This window comes from Mesoplodon densirostris, chromosome 15, assembly GCF_025265405.1.
Source record: "Mesoplodon densirostris isolate mMesDen1 chromosome 15, mMesDen1 primary haplotype, whole genome shotgun sequence".
NCBI classification, from domain to species: domain Eukaryota; kingdom Metazoa; phylum Chordata; class Mammalia; order Artiodactyla; family Ziphiidae; genus Mesoplodon; species Mesoplodon densirostris.
Window position 1 is genome coordinate 20,578,053 of NC_082675.1, and position 23,546 is coordinate 20,601,598.

General features: G+C 50.5%; 2 protein-coding genes across 3 annotated transcripts; one reads left to right on the plus strand and one right to left on the minus strand.

Moving 5' to 3' along the window:
- Window positions 1-50: 50 nt before the first annotated feature.
- CRYBB1 (crystallin beta B1) lies at window positions 51-10,774 on the minus strand. Its single transcript, XM_060118913.1, has 5 exons — window positions 10,625-10,774; window positions 8,725-8,843; window positions 4,856-4,988; window positions 2,168-2,310; window positions 51-234 (listed from the first exon to the last, which is right to left on the minus strand). Exons 1-5 carry the CDS (start codon window positions 10,772-10,774, stop codon window positions 51-53), a joined length of 729 nt encoding a protein of 242 aa, XP_059974896.1.
- Window positions 10,475-23,290, plus strand: CRYBA4 (crystallin beta A4). Of its 2 annotated transcripts, none has more exons than XM_060118915.1 (6): window positions 10,475-10,486; window positions 17,230-17,280; window positions 17,936-18,054; window positions 18,941-19,082; window positions 21,175-21,317; window positions 23,143-23,290. In XM_060118915.1, exons 1-6 carry the CDS (start codon window positions 10,475-10,477, stop codon window positions 23,288-23,290), a joined length of 615 nt encoding a protein of 204 aa, XP_059974898.1. The 2 variants fall into 2 exon arrangements, with proteins under 2 accessions (XP_059974898.1, XP_059974899.1); XM_060118916.1 differs by lacking the exon at window positions 10,475-10,486 and adding an exon at window positions 16,603-16,623.
- The last annotated feature ends 256 nt before the right edge of the window (window positions 23,291-23,546 follow it).

The following is a 23,546-nucleotide window of genomic DNA, read 5'->3' on the forward strand; positions in this document are numbered from 1 at the left end:
AAGATGAGCCGCCGGAAGGGTGGGCCACGAGAGAAAAGTGGTATGTAGACTCACTTGGGGGGCTCAGCAGCCAGCACGGGGAAGCAGCCTTCACGGTGCCACTGTCTGTCACGCAGGCGGCGCACAGCCTGCATCTGTGGCTGGAAGGCTCCCCACTCATTCCAGTGCTGGAAGTCACCAGGCTCCAGGAGGTACTGGTACCCGCGGTAGCCAGGATACTGATAGCCGACCCAGCTGGTAGGAAAGCAAGGACAGCACGGAGATGGCTAGCCTCACTACCTGGCACTTGGACCCCCACCTTGACCAGTCAGTTCTCCATCCATCCATCCATCCCTGCAGTCTGCTCTCCATCCCTCACCTGTGAGGGTTTGGGCTTGGATTCACCGGGGGCTCCTCTGTCCTGGCTTTACCCCTTCCTGGCTTCCTGCTGGCTTTGGCCAGTGATCTCACCTCTCTGAAAGATCTCAGTTTTCTCCTCTAGAAAGTGGGGATGGTCATGGGAGCTGGTTTATTAGGGTGTTTGGGGGCCAAATGGGAAAATGCATCTAAAGTACTTACTAAGTGGGTTACATGTACATGGTAGGGAGATTAATACACATCCCACTGAAAGTGGTGACCCAGAGCTCAGAGAACAGGATTAAAGGGAGTGAAGATAGGGCTTGGGGACTGGTTAGCAATGAGGCAGATAAGAAGGGGGAGCTTTGTTTCAAAAACTGGTTTCCTTTGTATGAAAGTGAATTTGCGTGTAGTGGTTGGGAACACACATTCTGGTATCGGATATAATCGGTTCAAATCCTAGCTCTGCCATTTACTAGGTAGATGACTTATCAGAACACCAGCTTGCTATCTATGAAGTGGGCATGATGACATACCTGCCTCACTGGTGTGTTGTAAAGACTCAATAACTATTCATTGAAAGTAGTTAGTGCAGTGCTTGGTCCACAGTAAGTAATTAATACCAGTTATTATCCATGATTTATTTCTAATTCTGTCCTTGCCTCTGCTGGGAGGGTCTTTCCAGGCCTCTCCCAGACCCCCTTGCCCATCTTTCAAAGTCTGATTTAAGTTTCAGCCTTGCCACATAAGCCTCGGACCCACCCTCCACTCCAGCACACATACCCCGGTCCCAGAAACCTTCCTTCCTCCTCTGACCTCCTGTGGGGACCATCTCTTACCTATTATTGTTGGACATCATCTCACAGGTGTACTGACATCTCCCTGCTAGACTGAGTAAGCCCCCTGAAGGCAGGAACTGGCCCTTTTTCATCTCTGCCTCCCCCAGTGTGCTGAGCACAGAGCCTGGCTCACAGGCAATGTTTAGTAAATTTCAGATTGCTTAAATGCAGGGATACTGGGTTTCAGGGAAGGAGAAAAGAGCAAGAAAAAAGTCAGAGCCCTGACGGTGTTACAGGAGCTCAGAAAGAGTCTGGGGTGGAGAGGTAGACACCTTACATTTGCCTAGAGGAGACCAGGGGTGTCTGGCATGGTTGTTTGGAGGCAGGGGGATCGATAAAGTGACCTCCTTCGGGTATCCAGCCCTCCCCTGTGTTCTCATGGACATGGGGACATGGGGCTCTGTTTTGAAAGCTTCAAATCCTGAGAGTTCAGAGCAGAAGGAGTCCTTCGGAATAAGGAGTCTGCTGAGCTCATTGTATAGATGGCAACACTGAGTCACAGAGAAGGCATGTGGCTCACCCAGGTCCCACAGCGCTGGGGTGGGGTTAAGTGATGGGGTTAAGGACCTTTCATTACACAGTCTCACCTCTCAGATGTCATTCTACTCATGTCCCTAGAGGCTACAATTTCCCTGAATATTCCCTTTCCCTAGACACATCCAGACTCATCCACTCATGTCAACTCTGCCCCTTGTACTTAATTATTCCTCCAACCCAAATACAGGGTTAGGAGTCCCTATTCGCTCCATCTTCCCACTTTTTAGAACGACTTGCTAGGTCTGTTTACATTGATATGTAGTTCGTCAACAAATGACTCCACTCCCCAGAGGGATGAAGCTCTCTTTGTGGAATCCCAGCCACTGGCACAGAGAGAATTCAGGAGGAGCTGGGACGTTTCCGGTATGTCTGATGTCACATCCTGTAAGGGGAACGGCGCCCGAATCTGTCTGAGTTTGAAGCAGGGGATGAGGGCCCACAGGAGGGATTCTTACGTTCCGCTGGCGACCTTTACGCTGCCCACGCGGTCACAGAAGCCGTAGACCCAGAGACTGGGCACATCGTCCTCCTGGATCTCCATGGTGTTGCCCTTGAAGTTGGCACCTTCAAACAGGCAGAGCTTGTGCTCCTGGGCGTCCTGGGGAAGGAGAGACTGGGTCAGGGCTGTGAAGTATGAATGGGGCAAAAAGAAGTGACTTAGCAGGGCCTTCTGGGTGTGGAAAGAGAGAGCAGAGTCTGCTCAGGCCACCATGGGACTCGCGCAGGATTGCAGTTGTCCAGCCTCAAAGCGCCCTCCTCATCTGGGAAAAGGGGGCGTCAGCCTCTGCCTCCTGGAGTTAATCCATACAGAGCACTTAGCATGATGTCTGGCATACATACACCAAGTGCTCCAAGCAAATTTATTATTTTTATTATGATGATCAGGGATGCAGAGGCTCAGAGAAGTCAAGGCTCTTGATCAATGTCACACAGCCAGCAAAGGGCAGAACCTTCCAGAGAAGCATTTCACTCCTCCCATCCCATCTTGCACCCTGTTCCCTTCCACTCCCTCTGCTGCAGCCACAGTGGCCCTATTTTAGTTCCTTGGTCCCACCCATTCCATCTTCATTCCAGGAACTCTGCCCTAACTGTTCCCTGGGAGACTGTTCACATGGCTGACTCAGTTCCCATCCTTTGCAAGCTGTCTCTCCTGGTCACCCCTGACCACTCCCACCCCCTCTTCCCCAACATCAGAGCCCCGGTTTCCTCTTCCCCTCTCCTAGCACACTGCATGGCCCCCGTGCAGCACGTGCAACAGTTGTTCGCCATTACCGATTCATTTTTGTGATTAGGTTTTCAGTAGCTGCCTCCCACGAGCGCAGCAATCTTGCCTGTCCCAACAAGCACAGCTGCACACCCAGAGCCTATGACACAGCCTGGCAGAAACACATCAATGTGTTTGTGGTTGAATGAATGACTGTAGGTGGAAGATGGCTGAGATAAAGATCCCTCTAACTTCCCAGGAGAGAGGGCTGGAAAGGAGTCAGGGAACCAGCTGGCAGGGAGTTGGAGCCACCCAGGTGTGAGAGAAGAAGGGCCACATTAGGATGGTGGCAGGGATACAGAGAAGGAATTAGACCAGTGGCTCTCAGCCCTGGCTACCCAGAGACTACCTAGGAGGCATGAAAAGATATCAGTGCCTGCGACTTAGCCCCAGAGATGTGGATTTAATTGGTCTGGGGTGGGGTCCAGGCATTGGGAATTTTTTCTTTTTTCTTTTTTTTAAATATTTTATTAGAGTATAGCTGATTTACAATGTTGTGTTAATTTCAGGTATTCAGTTATACATACATATATTCACTCTTTTTTAGATTCTTTTCTCATATAGGTTATCACAGAATATTGGGTAGAGTTCCCTGTGCTATAAAGTAGGTCCCCGTCAGTCATCTATCTTATATATAGTAGTGTGCGTGTGTTCATCCCAAGCTCCGGATTTCTCCCTCCCCCTCGGGGATTTTTTTCTAATAATATATTTTATTTAAGCAAATGTGTCTAAATTATGATGATTTCAATATGTAGCCAACATGGCAATATTAATGAGGTATTTTACATTCTTATTCTTCTTTTTTACTATGTATTCAACACCTGGCATGTCTGTTACACACCTCCATTCAGACTAGTCAAGAGTCAAGTGTCTAATAGCCATATATGGCTATTATATTGGACAGCAAGGTTCTAGAAGCTACTGGAAATACCCTAGCTGATCGCTCTTCCAAACAAGGTCCGTTGACATAGACTGCCTTATAAGGACCATCGACTGAGAGATTTCTACGAATTCTTGCAAAGCGTCCATTATTAAGGCTGATAATTCAGCCTCAATTTGAGAAAAACACTAGGAATGATCGGAATGGATAATCCATTAAGGTAAGTTTGGTGATGCCAAAACAGCTGGCTGTGGGCACGTGATAGCCTCCAATGGACATGCATGAAAACTCTTCATGAAAATTCCCATCTCAGAAGGCAAAAGCTGGTTACCATCAGACACTAACACTGGTGAGTGAAGATGTGGTTGGTTCATGAATCATCATCAACATAATTCTAGAAGAAACCTGTGATTGGCTTGGAGATAACTCCACCTATTTTGGCTTTGAGTCTTCTTGAAGTTATGCTACTTACTTTAGTTAAACATTATAAAGGGGCTAATTCAGTATATAGTCTTATCATCAGGATAAGGTGCCTTTCATGGTGCCTTTCTACAATATCCCTCTTTTCAGCTATCACACGAGCTTCAACCTGCATGTCTGATGATTTGGATGGACCTTGGGATTTTTCGAAGCTCCCCAGGAGTGTCTAATGTGCAGTCGGCAATTAGAAACATTCCACAAAGAGAGTTAAGGAAGACAACATCTGGGAGGTTCAGTCCACTCTTGACAGCAGCAGAGAAGGAAAAATCTAGGTTCCATTGGCCCTGGGCTCCTAGTAGGAGCTGGACACACGATGAGTGTATCAGGGATGCCTTATGAATTGTTGAGCACAAGAGCCATTGGCCTTGGACAACTCAGAGGTCACTGCACCTCCCTGCCCACCATTCCTTCTTTATTTTTCTTGCTCACCTGACTCCTTTGCTCTCCTGGCCATCAGACCTCATGCTTGCTCCTGCCCTGCCGCACTAATCCCCCAGGCCCGGTACAGGAGCCACTCACCATCCTGATGGGCCGGAAGGACATGAGCCGGTCGCTGCGGTAGCTGCTGGACCACGTGTCCCATCGCGGGTACTCGCCCTTCTCCAGGATGAACATCTCCCCCCGGAAGTTGGATTGCTCAAAGGCAACCCAGCTGGACATGAGAGAGATGGGGAGGGCAGGGAGAGTCAGGAGGGGCAAAGGCAGAGAGGAGAGGAATCGTTAGCAGAAGCCGATCTTCCCCTTGCAAGGCAGCCCCAAGTCCGGTGGGTTTGATCCCAGGCTATGCCACTGACTGGCTGTGTGACCACAGGCAAGTTGCTCCACTTCTCTGAGCCTCGGTTTCTTCATCTAATATGCCTATTTTCTTGAAGTTGGTGAAGGATTAAATGAGACAATGTGTGTAATTATACGAGCAAAATGTTTCCCCAGATGTAGGATTTACACATAATTTAAGGATTATAAGGACTTGGGAGAAATAACACATAAGAAGACATTTTTAAAAAAACGGATTCCAGCTAGGAGAAAGCCTTTGTTGGATACTAATGTGTCTTTAACACTTATTAATCTCTCTTTGTAGCAAAGGAAGAACAGGCCACCAACCCAGAGCCTTGAGCAGGCTATTATACTGTGCTCATTGTATAAATTTGTTTATGGATATCTTTTACTTATAGCAGATGATATTAGCTGTCCATTTGTAAAAGTGATGCAAAGGTTCTTTTGATATATGTTTACTTGTGTCAAAAAAGGGTCATTTAAAATGAAACATATTAAATAAATAATAGTCCTGGAGGTATGGGGGTTGGGAAAAATTGATACAGGTGCCTGAACCACCTGTATTTTTGGTAAAGACTGGCCTGGCATGCAGAAGACAGTAATTGGTATGAGGGCAGTGGGAGGGAAATGATAGTAATATTCACCTCTCAGATACCTATGAGAATTAAATGTGATTGTGCATATGCAGGTGTTCAGTTCTCTAAAAGGACTAACTAAGCTTGATGTCAGATGGGGGCTTTCTCAGTGCAGCCTGATTGAGGATGGCACTGAGCTTGTGTTAGAGGGACCAGGGATTCTGGGGGAGATAAGATGATCCCCATTTCGTAGATGAGAAGGCTGAGACTAAGGAGCCCCTTGAACTTTGCTCTCTATGTGTTCAGGAGTTCTGAGGGAACATGAGAGGGCTGAGGGGTCATTGACATTAGTCTTGTCTCCCTGGGGGCTGCTGGGACCTTCCTCTACCCAGAAGGAGATGGGGCAGATGGAGGGGGGATGGGCTACCACCACAGACTGAAACAGAATGTGTCCCAGGAGCCTCAAGTCTTGTCTGAGGAATGCGCCAACTCACACTGGAGTGACAGAATTGAAGATGCAGATTTATTCTTCCACAATAGAGGTGAATCTGCCTCAGTCCTCCCTAGTCTAGAGTAGAGGAGAAGAGAGAGGGAGGGAGGGAGGGAGGAAGGAAGGAAGCTGGATGGAAGGAAGGAAGGGAGGGAGGGAGGTTGAATGGATGAGTAGACAAGTGGATGGACAGGTGGATGGGTAGGTGGATAGAAGGATAGATGGCTGGATCTATGGATGAGTGTATTGATGGATGCATGCATGATGGAGAATGGATGGAGGGAGGGAGGGGTAAATAGAGGGATAAAGAAATGGGTGGAGAATGAATGGACAGTTGGATGAATGGATGGGTTGATCTATAGATGGATGAATGGGTGGATGGGAAGGGAGCCTTGGAAGATGGTGCCTTGTAGGGGTTAAGAACATAGACTTTGGAAACAGATGGACCTGAGTTCTAATCCCAGTTCATCATTTATTTTCTGTATGACTTTCGGCAAGTTACTTAAGCTCATTAAGCCTCCAAAAAGGAGAAGAAATGATTGCATCTACCTTGTCAGGAGGTTGTGAGAGTTTAAAAGAGAAAGCATAATCAGTAATATCTCTCACGACTAAAGAGGAAGGGAAGCTGCTGGAGATCTGAGCTTATGGAAAGACAGACGGTGATGTGGTCCTGCCACCCTGCCACCCTCCCCCAAAACTGTCTTATTCAGGAGTCATAATGCCCAATGAGGACCTGTTACATGAGTGAGGAATTGTCAATATTTATTTTAGTGCCTTTTCTCATCTCCTACAGTTCATTTGAGTCTTACAAGCAAGGAGAGAAGTAGGGCAGGAATCTGAATTCCCGGATATGGAAACTGAGGCTCAGAGGGGCTAAGTCACTGGTCTAAAGTCACATGATGGTGTCAGGTGTCAGTTGAGGCCTCCTAGGTTTCAGGCAGGCATGCCTCCCCTCCCCATCTATGTGAGGACACACCTCTCCTCCCCTCCCCCTGCCCACCTCATCCCCTCATTTTTTTTTTTTTCCCACCACTGCTTTTCCCATGACCCTGCTGGTCCTGACACAGAGCCAGGGCCCTGGAACACAGGATCTTTTCTCTCCCATCAGGTGCAGTCCCAGAGCACACACCAAAGACCAGCTGCATCTTTGTTTAAGGAGAGATACTCTGGGTTTGAGTCATAGACAATGAAAAAAGCCTGGAAACCCAAACTGGCCACATCCAGCAGCTTCTGCTCCCAGCTGGGCAGTCTGAGGGTGGGGCTGAGGTTACCAGCCTACCCTGGCCCAGGGTAACTTGGCTAAACTCACAGGGCAACAGGGAGGGTAAATAGTCCTCACTGCCACCTGCCATGTTTGGGCGCCCCCAAAGTGCCAGGCCCATGCTGCATTATCACCTTCAGACCTTAGAATAATCCAGTGGAGGGTAGTGGGGACCATTACTCTGCCCATTTCAGAGATGAGGAAACTGAGGCTTGGGCACTGAAGAAGGCAAACAGGGGAGCTGGGACTCAAACCCAGACCTGTCTGACCTCAAAGCTTATCTCTGCTCTTTGTATGCTGGGTATACAGGCTGATCACACTCCTTGAGGGCTTTTTTGCTGGAGAGACAAGAGGCAAGGGGGCCCTGTGGGTCTTATCTGGGGGCTGGCCCCGCACCCTGAGCTTAGTGCACAGGGGCTGAAGTTGGTGCAGCCACTATGTCCAAGGGACAATTATTCTTGTTTTATATGGGGGTCACTAAGGCCCAGAGAAGCCCAGAGAGTTAGGGGCAGGCTGTGGAGCATGGTGATTAAAGCGCTAGAGATGAAACTGATCAACCTGAGTTGAACCCAGGCTCTACCACTTACCACTAGGTGACTTTGGCCAAGGGACTTAACCTCTCTGAGCCTCGGTTTCCTCATCTGTCAGATGGGAATAAGAATCACCCCTACCTCATACAGCACTGTAGGATCATCTAGGTAAAACCCTCAGGCAGTGCCTGGCACTAATGGGTACTCAACAGATGCTTATTATTACCTTTAAGGCTGCTTGATGCCCAGGAGAGGGGACAGCTAATGGACACCTGGCTCTTTGGCCTCCTCCTGCTATCAGTGATGGGCAGGGTTCCTTCTATAGCAGAAAAAACATCTCTCTGGAGCCTGGAATCATGACTTACTGTCAGTGTGACCTTATGCTAATCAAATCACCTCTCAGAGTCTCAGTTTCCTCACCTGTAAAATGGGAAGGAGAATCATACCTCTCTTTCCTCCCTCTTGGGTTTGAAAGAAGTACTGGAAATAATATACAGTTGGCCCCAGTATCCATGCATCCTACATCTGCGGATACGGAGGTTCGGCTGTACTACGGGGACTTGAGCATCCGAGGATTTTGTTATCTACTGGGTATCCTGGAACCAATCCACCTCGGATACTGAGGGATGACTGTATGTGTCTCTAATAGCATGGTGATAGGCATGGAGTGGAGCGGGTGGCCAGTAAATGGCAGCTACGGTTATTTCTTATTACTTTACTAGGGCTGTGGAAGTGCCCTTCCACTGCCCAACACTCACGGTCCTGAGATGACAATGAGGCTGCGCACTCGGTCAAAGCCGCGGTCTCCCAGGTTCAAGCACTCCCCGGAGAATTCCACCCGCCGGCCCTGGAAGTTCTCCTGCTCAAAGACCACCAGCTGCAGGAGAGAAGCCCCCATGCCAAGGGGGCAGAGTGAGCAGGGAGAGGCTCCAGGTCAAATATGCATTAAGTACCTATGTAAATAAGAGCAGGCTGTGCCCAGATCACACGAGAGCTTGCCATGAGCCAAGGTCTGTGAACTTAATATCTGTACCATCTTTAGGAACTGATGGATCTTCCTTCCAGGCCGTTATCTGTGCTCTTCCTCCTGTCTGGAATGCCTTCTTCATCACATATTCCCATCCTGGAGCTCATGTCCCCTGTCCTGTCCTAGGTGCAGATGTCACCTCCTCCAGGAAGCCCTCCCTGATACCCTCTCCCTGGGTGAGCTTGGTTGAGTGCTCCCCCCCCACTGTGCTCATCCCATCGGCAGCACAAGTAACACACTACACAGTCACTGCTGCTTTGCTTCTGGGTATCTCTATGCACCCCTCTCCCCTTTCACTCAACCCTTCCAAAGACCAATGGGGTGGATCCATTTCTTTATCTCCAAGCCCCAGCCCCTGCCACAGAGCTGATGCTCAGGAAACAATCACCAGTCTACCCACCAAACCATAAGGGAGGCCAGAAGCAGGGGCCCCTGTGTAAATGTGGGCTAATCCCCTCCTCTCACTAAGCATCCAATTTTGGTTTTTATCTGTTTGTTGTCCCAAGTTGGGAAAACGTTGCCATTCACTTGAGCCGAGGCAAGTGGACGCCTTCTCTTGAGCCTCAGTTTCCAGCTGTAAAAGGGAGAGACGTTCACATACCCTTGACCCAGCCCTTCCACTCCTACACTTATCTGCCCAAAAGAAACTCTTGCAGGTGACATGGCTAAGAACACCCTAACCAAGCCGTTCACGACAGCAAAGTTACCAATCACCCAGGATTGACGGTCACACTCTGAAACATCACACAGCAACCAAAACGAATGACCCACAGCAATGCACAACAGTATCAGTGACTATTAGAAATCTCATAGGAAGTAAAAAGAAATCTCATAGGAAGAAAAAAGAAAAACAAAAAATCCAGAAAGATTACATACGGTATATTTCAGTAAGTTAAAAACAAATAAAATACACTTATATACTTTTAAAAGAACAATGCATCAAAGTACATAAAAAAGCAAGCAAGCAGATAGATGATGGACGGGGTGAGGATGGCAGTTGCCTCGCGTAGCGGAGGAAGGAGGTGGGCTCACAGGACGGTGTGGGGCAGGTAGGGGGCTGGAGAGGTGGGAACGGAGTGGGGCGGGAACACTTTGAAGTTAGATTGAGGATGTTTACCCAAGTCCTGGCTTTTCACACAAGTGGTGGGTTTGCAGGTGCGTGTTGTATTATTAAAAATTAAATTGAAATTAACCATTACATAAGCGACTACAAATCTGGCCAGGGGTGGACTGCATGACAGCCTGTCATGAACCAAGGGTGGTGAAATGACCCAGTTCTGTGCACCCCAGGTTGAAACCCAACCCAACCCAATCCGAGGGGACCGGGTGCCTCGCTTTCCAGGAGCCCTTTCAGCCTGACCGACCGCTTGGAACACTTTTCAAGAGGGTCTGAGGCTGGCCTTCTGCCCTGGAGGACCTCCTGGGACAGCCGTTTCCTGATGCTAAGCCAGCCCGCTTTCTCTCCTCCATCTGTTTCTTGCATGCGACAAACTGTAAGCAGGTGCAAGCCGGTTGCGCAGACTGGCGGGGAGGGGAGCGGAGGAGGGGGAGGAAGAGGGAGGGGAGGGGTAAGGGGAGGAGGGAGAGGAAGCGCGGGGTGGAGCCCAGCCACCCCGCCCCGAGGTCCTCACCTTGTAGCTCCCGGGAGCCAGGTCCCCTTTGGCAGCGGGCACCCGCTGGGCTGGGGCCTGGGCGGAGCCGGAGCCCGGGGCTGATCCCTTCCCATCAGACCCTGGGTTCACCGCAGCTGTTGCCGAGGCCTTGGCCGCTGGCTGAGACATGGTTCCCAGCTGCAAAAGTCTGTAAAGAACCCTTCGGCCTGGGTTCAGTCAGGGATGGCGCCCCCAAGCTGCCTCCCCGGCTCTCATCCCCCATCACCCTGTGTGCTCAGGCTTCTCTGAATTCATCTAGTCTTTCTCCTTCTAAAACAGAAGCCTGGAAGTTTTCTGTCCCCATCTCCCTTTGCCGTCAAGGATTTCCTGTCTGGGGACCACTCATCCCTGTTATGCTTTTCTCCAGGCTTCAGACCCTCCCGGTGCCTCCACCAGGCCGTGTCCTCGCTGTCCCCCTGCTATATCCTTCCTCTGCCCCCACCCCCGGAGTCACTTATCATGCTTCTCACCACTTATCATGCTTCTCACCACTTATCATGCTTCTTGGTTTGGGCAACCTCAACTTGCTTCAGCAGATTCATAACAAGAAGTCCCGTTAGGACTTCTTGTTAGGGAAAGCCTGAGGGAGGCCAGGCTCTGTTACATTCATGAATGAACGCTTCCGTCCCTCACCTAACCTCTTATCTCCTCTGAGCAATCTGAGGCTGTGGGGTGGGGGTGGGGGATGACCTGCCCAAGGCCACATAGCTACTAAGTGGTAGGACTCCCATTTCAGTGCAAGCAGACAAACCCAGCAACTGGGCTTTGCCATTTACTTATTCTGATTGCTTCATCCTTCCATCCCCAGCAGCTGGCTCAGCACCTGGCACACAGGAGATGCTCAATTAACATCTGTTCAGAGATTGCATGGATGCATGTTCCTCTCTCCTTTCCCAGTCAAACTTCTGCCTCTGGTACTGCCTGGGAACGGGTGTGTGGGTGCAGACACAGGCCTGGGACTGGGGCGAAAGAAGGCTCCAGGAGGTCGTGTTTAGCCCATGGCAGGGTTCTAAAAGGAGGTTGTGGCTGTGTAGGCTTTGGGTGGAGAGGACTTTGGTCAATTCCAGTAGTTCCTCATTACTTTGGGGTCATGGACGCCTTTGAGTGTTTGAAGAACGCCTTGTCCTTGTCCCCAGGGGAAAAAAATGCCCCCTTTAATTTTGGAGACAATTTCCAGGGGGCTCCAGGACCCCCTGATGGCGCAGATCATCAAGACCCTCTGGCAGTGGATTCCTGAACACTTTCTGTAAGAAAGAGCTGGTTGGGGCAAGCAGGTCCCTCCCTGTGTCTCCCCCCGAGAAAGACTGCGGTGACTCTGGGGTGCTCTGCCCACGATGGGCAAGGCCACACATCTGGGCCACATCTGTGGCTTCCAGGCGCTTGCTTACCCCCACCCTGACCCCAGCCAAGTCAGTCTATGAATCAACATTCCCCTCGTATGGTAGCTGGGTTCCTTCCTTTCTGGACATGTGCTCATTCCTTCAATATTCTCTCTCTCCTCCCCACCCCCCACCCCCACCTCCTCCCTTTCCCCTCCCCCTCCCTCTTGCTGCCTTCCTGTTTATTTCTGTTTTTACTTCTCTCTCTGCCTATGCTTCTGTCTCTCTTTCTGTTTCTCTCCCCAGTATCTTGCTCTCTTTATACCTCTGCATCTCTCTCTCTCTCTCTGTTCTTTGTCTTTCTTCTCTTTCTTTTCCTCCCTCCCTCTCTTCCTCTCTGCCTGTCTCTATTTTTATCTTTTCTCTCTCTCTCTCTCTGCCTTTCTCCTGATTACCCCGTCTCCCTGACTCTCTTCTGTTCCTGCTCTCTCTGCCTCCCCCTCTCTCTGCCTCTGTCTTGTCCCCTCCCCTCCCCTGGGGCCCTTAGCTGCGGTGGGTCCCCTCTTACCTGGGGCCCTGCTACTTCCTGCTGGAGGGCAGGCAGGAGGGCAGGCTGGTGCAGTGGGTGACAGGGGCCGACCCCCCATTTTATAGTCTGGCAGACACCAGACCCTGTTGTCTGTGGCACAAAGGGGGAGCTGGCTCAGCAGGCCCCAGGCAGAGAGTCAGGGGCCTCAGAGCCCTGACCCTGCCGAGTTCCTGCGAAGAGCAGCACTTTCCATTGTGAGCCCAGCAGGCACAGCAGAAACCCTGGCCAGTAGCCACATCGCCTCGCCTCTGCCCAGCCCCTGCCCGGATGCCGCTCTCACAAACCCCAGCCGGGGATGGGCCCACAGGGTCCCCGCTGGCTGCCAATCCTGGGGCAGGGAAAAGGGGAGACCCCAGAAGGTAGGGGACCTGAGTTTGAGTCCAGGCTCAGCCACTCTGCACTGTGTGGCATTTGGCAAGTCTCTATCCCTCGGGGCCTCTGTGTCTGCAGTTATCAGTGGCACAGGTATCCCTATGGGGTGCTGCACAGGTATCCCTATGGGGTGCTGCACAGGTATCCCTATGGGGTGCCACACAGGAAAGAAGGGGACTGTGAGTAGCGCTAAATGCATTACCGCTGCCCTCTGGTCAGTTCCCAGGACAACCCACCTTATTTGGCACTTTCATTATACCCATTTGGCAGATGAGCAAAACTAGGGTACAGAGAGGTCAGAGTCAGGAACTGGCCCGGGTAAAGGGGAGCTAGGGAAACCAGGTTGGGAGAGAGAAATAGGGAGACAGATTGGGAGAATTGGAGAGCGACAGAGAAAGAGGGATGATGGAGATGGACATACAGAGGGGCAGATGGACGGTGATGGGGAGAGAGACAGACAGAGAGACGGATGTCAGGTAGAGCAATAAAGAGTCAGAGCAATGGAACAGATGCCAGAAGTCACATCATTGAATCCCCCCATATCACAGATGGAGAAACTGAGGCCCAGGTAGAACAACGGACTTCAACAAGGTCACACAGGGCGAACTCATAGTAGAGCCAGGGCTGGAGGGACCCAGGGGCGCTGCTGGGCCAGGCCAGCCTACAGTCTGACTCCCTGGCCCCAGGTGGTGGTGGGGCGGGGAGAGGGGATTCTGCATAGGTTTTTGCTTCTTCTATGGGGGTCCAGGAACCCAGATTCCCCGGCTGCGCCTGGAGGTCACCGTGGCCTGGGGCCAGCTCTGCCTTCTGCCCTCCCACTCCCGCCTCACTTCCTGGCCTCCCCCTCAGCCTTTCATCCTGGGCCAAGGCCTGGGAGGGGGCCAGCGACCGCAGCATGGGGCAGCCACTGTAATGGGGGCCAAGATGCCTGTGGTAGGGGCCACCCACAGGTCTGGGTTTCAAGGTCAAGATGTCTGGGGCAGTTCCATGATCCCTGTGGTAATGGGCTGCCAGCCAAACAGTGAGGGCAGAGGTAGGGGGTGCACGGCCCCATGCTGGATGGCTCCACTGGGAGCATCTGATTGACTTGGCTCCTATAAGCCTCATTATGATGGTGGGGACTCTGAGATTAATCCTCTTTGCAGATGAGGAAACCGAGGCAAGTCCCTTTCCCCTCTCTCAGCCTGTTTCCTCATCTGTAAAATGGAATTGGGAGTCACATCTTTTTTTTTTTTAAGTTTTTTTTTTTTTTTGATGTGGACCATTTTTTTAAAAGTCTTTATTGAATTTGTTACAATACTGCTTCTGATTTATTTATTTATTTATTTTGGTTTTTGGCCACGAAGGCTGTGCGATCTTAGATCCCCAGTCAGGGATCGAACCCACACCCCCTGCACTGGAAGGTGAAGTCTGAACCTCTGGACCACCAGGGAAGTCCCAGTCACATCTTTTTAACTCCTGAACCCAAGCCCTTAAAAACGATGCCTGGGGCTTCCCTGGTGGCGCAGTGGTTGAGAGTCTGCCTGCCGATGCGGGGGACACGGGTTCGTGCCCCGGTCCGGCAAGATCCCACATGCCGCAGAGCGGCTGGGCCCGTGAGCCATGGCCTCTGAGCCTGTGCGTCCGGAGCCTGTGCTCCGCAACGGGAGAGGCCACAACAGTGAGAGGCCCACGTACTGCAAACAAACAAACAAAAACAAAAAACAAAAAAACGATGCCCTCCTGTATTTAAGAGTAATCATGTTCCCCAGCTTTAGTGAAATATAAATAACACACAACATAGTGTAAGTGTAAGGTGTGCCATATGTTGATTTGATACATTTACAAATTGCAAAATGATTGCTACCTCCATCCCATCACATAGTTACCATTTATTTTGTTGTGGGGAAAACATGTAAGATCTGCTCTCTAAGCAACATTCAAGTATATGATACGTATTAGCTATAATCACCATGTTGTACATTAGGTCCCCAAACTTGTTATTCTTATAACTGGAAGTTTATACCCTTTGAGCACCATCTCCCTGTTTCCCCCACCTCCCAGGCCCTGGCAGCCACCATTTTACTCTCCACTTCTCTGATTTTGTCTTTTTCAGATGCCATATGTAAGTGAAATCATACAGTATTTGTCTTTCTCTGATTTATTTCACTTAGCATAATGCCCTCAAGGTCTATCCATGCTGTCGCAAATGGCAGGATTTCCTTCTTTTTCAAGGCTGAATAATATTCCATTATATCTATATACCACCTCTTCTTTATCCACTCATCCATTGATGGATAATTAGGTTATTTTCACTTCTTGGCTATTGTGAATAATGCTGTAACAAACATGGGAGTGCAGATGTGTCAACAGTAATTTTTTTTTATTAGCAATGACGATGACAATGATGATGGAGACACGTGATGAATGTTATGTTCCAGGCGAAGTTCTGGAACAGCAAGTGCTGTTCATGTGTAATTCACACTTACCCTCACAATACCCCTATCTCTTAGGCTAAACCCAATTTACTTTGTTATACCCATTTTACATATAAGGAAACTGAGGCTCAGAGAGATTAAGTAACATACTCAAGGTTACCCAGCCAACAAGAGTGGGACACAACCCCGGGCAGTCTGGCTACAGAGCCTACATTCTTAGCCTTTAATCTTCATGGCAACCTAATATTAAAGTTATGCATTTGATAGGGCTACATTTAACTCTCCCAGGAGGGAACTAATATTGCCATTTTAAATGCCATGAGCTGACATAGGACATCCTCCAGGTCACCCAGAGTGATTTGGTTTCCAGCCATGCTCTTTCCCATGCTGCAAAAGCCCCCTCTTAGGCCAACTCAGAGGGTGGGAGTGTGGGGAGAGGGCGCACAAAGCGAATTCTACAAACCCTGGATATTCAACAGGTGCGGTACAGTTTGCAAAGCATGTTCACACCCACCAGCTCCTTCATTCTGCCCACAGAGCCCTCTGGACTCCTGTCTGAGCTCTGTGGGCCCTGGAGGCCCTGGCCCAGCCACCTTTCCTGCCTGTGTCCCTCTGCTCTCCTTCAGGGTCCCTGAACTCCAGCACCATCAGGCCACCAGCCCCATATTCCTACCTCTGCAGCTTTGCCTAGCAAAAGCATTTCCTTCCATCTCACTTTGTACAAATCCTCCTCACCCTTCAGAGCCTAGTTTCAATGCCACCTCCACCATGAAGCCTACCCTGATTGCCCCCACCGGAAGAGGAAGGGACCTGGGAGGGGGAAACGTATAGGCATTTGTTGAATGTCTGTTCCAGGCATGTTACATAATCTCACACCAGTCCTGTGATATAGTTTATTCTTGTCCCATTTTCCAGGAAGAAATAGGGGAAATGACCTGCCCCAGGTCACACAGCTAGGAAGGACAAGGTTTTTAGACTCTGTGTCTACCGCTTGTTATCCTTCTCCAGTCAGGAGTCCCATGGAGCTGATTAAGGCAGACCTTCCTCCTCTTGCCTTCTTCATGGGTAATCCCTGAGTGGGGGCAACCTGACCTTTCCCTCCCAGCCGAAGCCAATGCTGCTGACACCTCTCTATTGGAGTTCCAGCCGGGGCTGGCTTTTGTTCCCGTTGCTCGCTTGCTGAGTCAGGGCTCTGTCCCCCAGGGGCCCTCTCTCCTCCCTGCCTATAAGAGCCTGACCTCCGCTGGTGCCAGGTCTGGCATGTTCACTGGGTCCATCTCGGTAAGTCCCAGGCTCGGAGGAGTGGGATCTGAGCTCTGGGTGAGCATCCAGAGGGAGGGGAGCCCAGGTCCCCAATCCTGGGGACATCACTGTGCCATCCTGAATGCCATCCTCATCCTAACCAAGGCATCCTAACTAGGATCCCGACATCAAGACCAGTACCTGCAACCCCCATTTAAAACCAGAATTATTCCTGCAATCCTGTTGCCTCAACTTCCACTATTAGAGTTCCCTTTTTGGGTCAGATGCTGTCTTTAGGAGGCTCTCTTAAGCTGAGCACCTTGGTTCTTGCCTGGGGTGAAACATCCGCCCACTAGCAGCCGCAGAAAATTTCCCATAGTGGGCAGATAAAACAATACAGAGCAGGGCTCAGAGGAATGGGACCCAGAATGGGTACATTTTGAGATAGCGGTAGGATGGAAGAAAAGGAGATGGTATTGGTCACAGATGGAAAGGGTAGGAGAGGGACAGGCCAAAGCCGCACTTTGCCCCCAACCTCAGGCACATCTGGACCCCATCTGGATCCCAATCAGCCCAAACTAGACTTCAGCCTCGAGGAGGGGAGAGAGTCAGGGCAGAAGCTTATCACGTTCTTCTCTTGTGTAGGAAACAAGCAACATGTCTCTGCAGTGCACCAAGTCAGCAGGACACTGGAAGGTAGGAAGAGGCACGGGAAGGGGGAGATGCCTGGGAAGTGGGAGGGCACAGGTCGAACCCAGGTCCTGGGGACCACCGCCCCCACCTTCATTGAATCCCCACCTCACCCCTGGTGGGCGGTAATGAGGGCCCATTTCACAGAGGATGCATTCAAGGCTCCAACAGAGAGAGGGTTTTGCCCAAGTTCACACACTGGGGTCTTGATTTGAACTTGTGTCTTATGGTCCCAAATTCAACGGTCTCTCTGGCAGAGATGGCAAACTGGTAATTGCACATAGTCTCTGGGCATGATTTCTTTGACTTCCTCTGTGTTAAAAAAGAGAAAAAAAAACCCCACCAACCTTTGAGTTTGTCATCAGCCTTTGAAAACATGGAAGGTCCACAGAAAAGTCCAGATATAGGGGTTGTCTTGGGAAATTGAACAGTTGGTCGCATTATCATGTGGCAACAGTAGGTGGCGCTGAGCAGACGCCACCCACTTCCACAGGGCCTGTGCTCCTGGGTTTTCAGCCCTCACGCTCCTTTCCTGGCCCCTGGAGGCATCTGAGTTTGCAATCCCTGATTTACCTGATCTGCCCCACCCTGAGTCCTGGGGTGAAGCCCTAACCGCTCACGGGACTCTGAAGCGCGTCTCCACCTTTTCTCTCCCGCATAGATCGTGGTGTGGGATGAGGAGGGCTTCCAAGGCCGGCGGCATGAGTTCACAGCTGAGTGCCCCAGTGTGCTGGAGCTTGGTTTTGAGACTGTGCGATCTTTGAAAGTGCTGAGTGGAGCGTGAGTCCAGGGGGATTGGAATCGGGGTGGGGGAGACAGGAAGTGATCTAGAGAGGGGTGCTGGGACTTTTAGATGTTCTAGGTGTTATCTTCCCAGGCTCTAACTGTACCGGTGTGCCTTCCTTGGGTCTGAGATGCTGGGGAGTGTGCAGGATGGCAGTGTAAGGTCGTGCAGGTTGTGCACTGCTCAAATGTAAGGGGCGCCATTCACACAGAGCCTTCCCACTGGATGAGGCAGCCCTGCGGGGGCAGACCTTTAAAACCCAGTGTTGGGTCTGAAATGTCCCTGTTAGGCACAAATCAAAAGCCAATATCACTCACCAAAAGTAGAAGGTAACTATAACTAAATATAGTAAATAATAATAATGATACTAGCATTCCGTAGTTGAACATTGTTGCCTGACTGAGGCTCTGAGCATGAGATATGTTTTGTTAAGAGAGAGAGAGAGAGTAATGAGATGGCCAAGGCTTAAGTCAGCATGTGGTCAAGCCTCATCTACATGGCCTAGAGGGACACGTGCAGGAGTGCCAGGTACCTGCACAGAGCTGGTCCCCTACCTACAGGACGCACAGCGAGGCAGTGGGCTACTAGGTCTAGATTGGACTTCTCCATGTCAACAGGTTGGATGTTTGGGGCCGGGTAATTCTGTGCTGGGGGGCTGTCCTGTGCACTGGAAGATGTTTAGCAGCCTCCCTGGCCTCTACTCACTAAATGCCAGCTGCAAAACCCTCCGCTCCCTCCTCCCAGCATGACGAGTAAAAATGCCTGCAGACATTGTTAAATGCTTCCTTGGGGGACAAAGTCACCCCTGCCTGATAACCACTGGTCTAGAACTCAGGGTGGGGGGCCTCTTAACCTCTTGCCCTCTCTACCCTCTGTCCGCAGGTGGGTGGGTTTTGAGCACGCCGGCTTCCAAGGGCAGCAGTATGTGCTGGAGCGGGGTGAGTACCCGTCCTGGGATGCCTGGAGTGGCAACACGTCCTACCCCGCCGAGAGGCTCACCTCCTTCCGGCCCGTGGCCTGCGCTGTGAGTCCTGCCACTGCCTGGGCCTTGGGGGGGGGCCTGATCCCCTCCAGTGGGGGTTTGGGAACCAGATGTCCTAGAGTTCAAATCCTCATGTCACTGCTTCAAGCTGTGTGAGGTGGCAGTCCCTCCCCTGAGCCTCAGTCTCTTCATCTTGAAATGGGGCCATAGTACCTATGTTGTGGGGTAAAAGGATGTACGTATAGCATCTGGACAGAGCCCTCCACAGACGTTCTGCCCACTGCAACTTTGGTTATAATATGAGCTCCTCCGTGTTTTGTGTCCTTTTCATGACTGAGGGACAGTGGGAGAGTCTGGGTGCCAGAGATGGCAGGGCAAGTGAGGAAGAAGCATTCTATTTCTTGTTCCTAATTCATTATCAGTGTTCTTGATTTTATATTTTTGCTACTGTTTACAGAGTATGGGTGGAGGTGGGCATTATTACTCCCATCTTACAGATGAAAAAACTGAGGCTTGGAAAGGTATACTTTTTTTCCTTCAAAAACAACTTTTATGGATTTTAAATCACATGGCACACATATTTATCACCTAAAGTTCAGGGGAAAACCTGATATGGCCGAATAAGAAAATAAAAGTCACTTACACCCACACCTCTGAGACAAAAGCTCACTGTTATCAGTGCTGGAGATTTCCTTGGTCTTATATGCTACCCACAGATTATATCTGCAGTGTTGATATCAGTATCTATGTCTAGATCTGTATATCCATCTATATCTATATATCTATACATGCGTATCACTCGGTTATAAAAATTGAATCATAACAAACCTGAAGTTTGGAAACCAGCTTTTCTCCCTCTGCAAGTATATCACAATCACTCTCCCAGATGATTAAATCTCACCTATGGCATCATTTTCCATAGCGCCCTAGTATATCATTTGGTGAATGTTCATTTGTTTTACAAACGGCCCAGGCCTTTCGCCAATACGGGGACTCAGAAGGACTCTCACAGACGCAATCTCTGCCTTTACCCAGTTTACAACTTCTGGTTTCATTTCGTTCTCAAAACAATCCTGAAAAGCAGATGTGGTTAGTTTCATTTTAGAGATGCGGAAACAGGCTCAGAAATGCTGTGTGACGTGTTTTTGTTTTTTTAAAAATAAATTTATTTATTTATTTTTGGCTGCGTTGGGTCTTTGTCGCTGCGCGCAGGCTTTCTCTAGTTGCGGCGAACGGGAGCTTCTCTTCGTTGCGGTGCGCGGGCTTCTCATTGCGGTGGCTTCTCTTGTTGCGGAGCACGGGCTCTAGACGTGCCGGCTTCAGTAGTTGTGGCACGCGGGCTCAGTAGTTGTGGCACACGGGCTCAGTAGTTGTGGCACACGGGCTTAGTTGCTCCGCGGCATGTGGGATCCTCCCGGACCAGGGCTCGAACCCGTGTGCCCTGCATTGGCAGGAGGATTCTTAACCACTGCACCACCGGGGAAGTCCCCATACATTTTTTCTTTAGATGATTAAGCTCAGTCAGCTGCTAAGTGGAGAGTCAGGATTCGAACCCAGATCTCTACACCCTTCTGTCTCTCTCTCTCTCTTTTTTTTTTTTTTTTTGTGGTACGCGGGCCTCTCACAGGCTCCGGACATGCAGGCCCAGCGGCCATGGCTCACAGGCCCAGCCGCTCCGCGGCATGTGGGATCTTCCCGGACCGGGGCACAAACCCGCATCCCCTACATCGTTAGGCAGACTCTCAACCACTGCGCCACCAGGGAAGCCCCTCCACACCCTTCTCTTAACCGTAGTGCAATATCCCAGTGTACCTGATCCTCTGTTATCGGGTATTCAGGTTGTTTTTTCCCTTCTCTTCCCCCTTCCCTTCCCTCCCCCGCCCCCTCCTGTTATCAACAGGGCTTCTTTTTTCCTTGATTATCTTCTTTGTGTAAATTTCTGAAACAGGAATTTCTGGAAGGACAAGCAGTACACCTCTTGTAAGGTTTCTGGTGCCTGTTGCCTTACTGTCCTTCCAGAAAGTTTCAAGGAAGGCTGATTTTGGAGACAAGAACAGGGGTGTAGGGACCAGCAGAGGCTCCTGGGTTTCCGACTGAGGACCTGATGCTCTGACTCTGTTCCCTGTACCTGCAGAACCACCGCGACTCGAGGCTCACTATCTTTGAGCAAGAGAACTTCCTGGGCAAGAAAGGAGAGCTGAGCGATGACTACTCCTCCCTCCAGGCCATGGGCTGGGATGGCAATGAAGTGGGCTCCTTCCACGTCAACTCGGGGGCGTAAGTGGATGCAAGGCTCTGCTTGGCAGGGACAGAGAGGATGTTGAGAGGGAAGGGAACACCTCCTGTGAAAACAGTATGCTGGGGACTTTGGGGATCTGATGCCCACATTCCAGAGGAGGATACTGAGGCACAGGGAGCTATCAGGCAAAATTTCTGGGATTGCAAGTAGTAGACACCCAGATCACACTGATATTAAGCTCAAAGGTTATTTATTGGCCCCTGTAACTAGCTTCAGGCACAGCTGGATCCAGCTGCGACAGTAGGGATCTATCTTTCTCCCCCTCTTGCTCTGCCTGCTCCAGTGTGGCTATATTTTTAGGCAAGCTCTTCTCATGTGAAGATAAGATGGCAGCTTCATCCTTATATTCCAGCCAGCACCAGGGAAAGAGAGTGTCTTTTTCTCAGTGATTCCACAAAAGGTTCCAGGAAAGGCTCTCATTGGTCCAGCTTGGGTCACGGGTTCAACTCTAAACCAATCACCATGCCCACAGGAATGGGGTGCTCTGGTTGGCTAGACCTGGTCACATGCTCATTGCTAGAGTGAGGATTTTCCCACTTTGACTGAGGCAGGTGGATGTGACAGGGTCTGTCACCAGAAGAGGAGAGGATGGATGCCCAGCAGTAAACAAACAGATGTGGGTTAAGCAACTTGCTCCACATCCAACAGCAGGTAGGTAACTGAGTCCAGCTTCAAGCCCAGGACTCACTGACCCTTCCCACCCTTTTCACCCAGGGGATGGCTGAGGTGTAAGATCCTCAGTTATATAGGATATGAGAGTCACCTTCTGAGGTACCCCTTGGCTCCTGGCTGGCAGGGGCAAAGGTGGGAGGTAGGGTTACTTTATTTTTTTAGTTTTCTTGGGAAGCACCAGAGGATCTTGTTTCAGAGTAGGATGGACCTCTTGTGATTCTTGAGTCCACTTCCCTCTTACAGAAAGGGAAAGGGAAGCTCAGAAAACGAGACACCAATCCTTATCTAGTCCTAAACAATGCGGGGGTCAATGAATTGAAAGAATAGCCTTTTCGGGCTTCCCTGGTGGCGCAGTGGTTGAAAGTCCGCCTGCCGATGCAGGGGACACGGGTTCGTGCCCCGGTCCGGGAAGAACCCAGATGCCGTGGAGCGGCTGGGCCCGTGAGCCATGGCCGCTGAGCCTGGCGTCCGGAGCCTGTGCTCCACAACGGGAGAGGCCACAACAGTGAGAGGCCCGCGTACCGCGGAAAAAAAAAAAAAAAAGAATAGCCTTTCCTTGGAGGTACCCCTGAATAAGGCGGGAGGGGGAAAGAATAAGACTCCTCACTTCCTCCTCCCTCCATCCATCCCTCTGTCCTTTCCTTCCTTCCTCCCTCCCTCCCTCCCTTTCTTCATCAAATATTTATTGAGCTCCTCTGTGCTGGGCATCATGTTAAGCACTAGATAATGATGAACCAGGCACACACACCCCTACACCCAGGAGCTTCCTGTTGGCAGAGGAGCCTGACATTTTTACAAATCATCTGTTAATTACCTAATTACATGAGTGCTACAAAGGTACAATAGGGGACTGTCAGACCGCCCTGATGAAGTGATGACTGAGCTGAGACCTGAAGGATAAATCCAACTTAACCAGGCAAAGAAGGGTTGGAATGGTGTTACTGGCAGAGGGAACAGCGTGATCGAAAGGGCCCAGTGGTGGGGAGAGCAGGGCACATTCTGGGCAGGAATGCCAGGGAAGGAAGTCCAGGATGGCTGGAGTGTGTTTGCAGCATGGGGTCCCCTTGTGCCTGTCTTGATCACCATGCTGCTGCCTCTTCAGGGTAACAGTCTGCCTCTTCCCTTTTCCAGCTGGGTTGGCTCCCAGTTTCCTGGCTACCGAGGTTTTCAGTATGTGCTGGAGTGTGACCACCACTCAGGCGACTACAAGCATTTCCGGGAGTGGGGCTCTCATGCCCAGACCTTCCAGGTGCAGAGCATCCGAAGGATCCAGCAGTGAGCAGGGGGGCCAGCGCTGAGCAGTGAACATGTGCTTGTCTGGAACAGAGGAGCTTTGGAGGCTGTTACATGCTCTCTCCTCTGCCTCCCCCTGTAACCCGTACGACCCCAGCACCCATGTGGGCCAGTCCATGCACAGTCAGCACGAAAAACTAAAAGTAATTAAAAAAAAAAAGTCTAGGGTTAGCCTGTGGTTTTCAATTTTATTAATCCCTTCAAAGAACCAACTTTTAGCTTTGTTGATTCTTCTCTGTCAT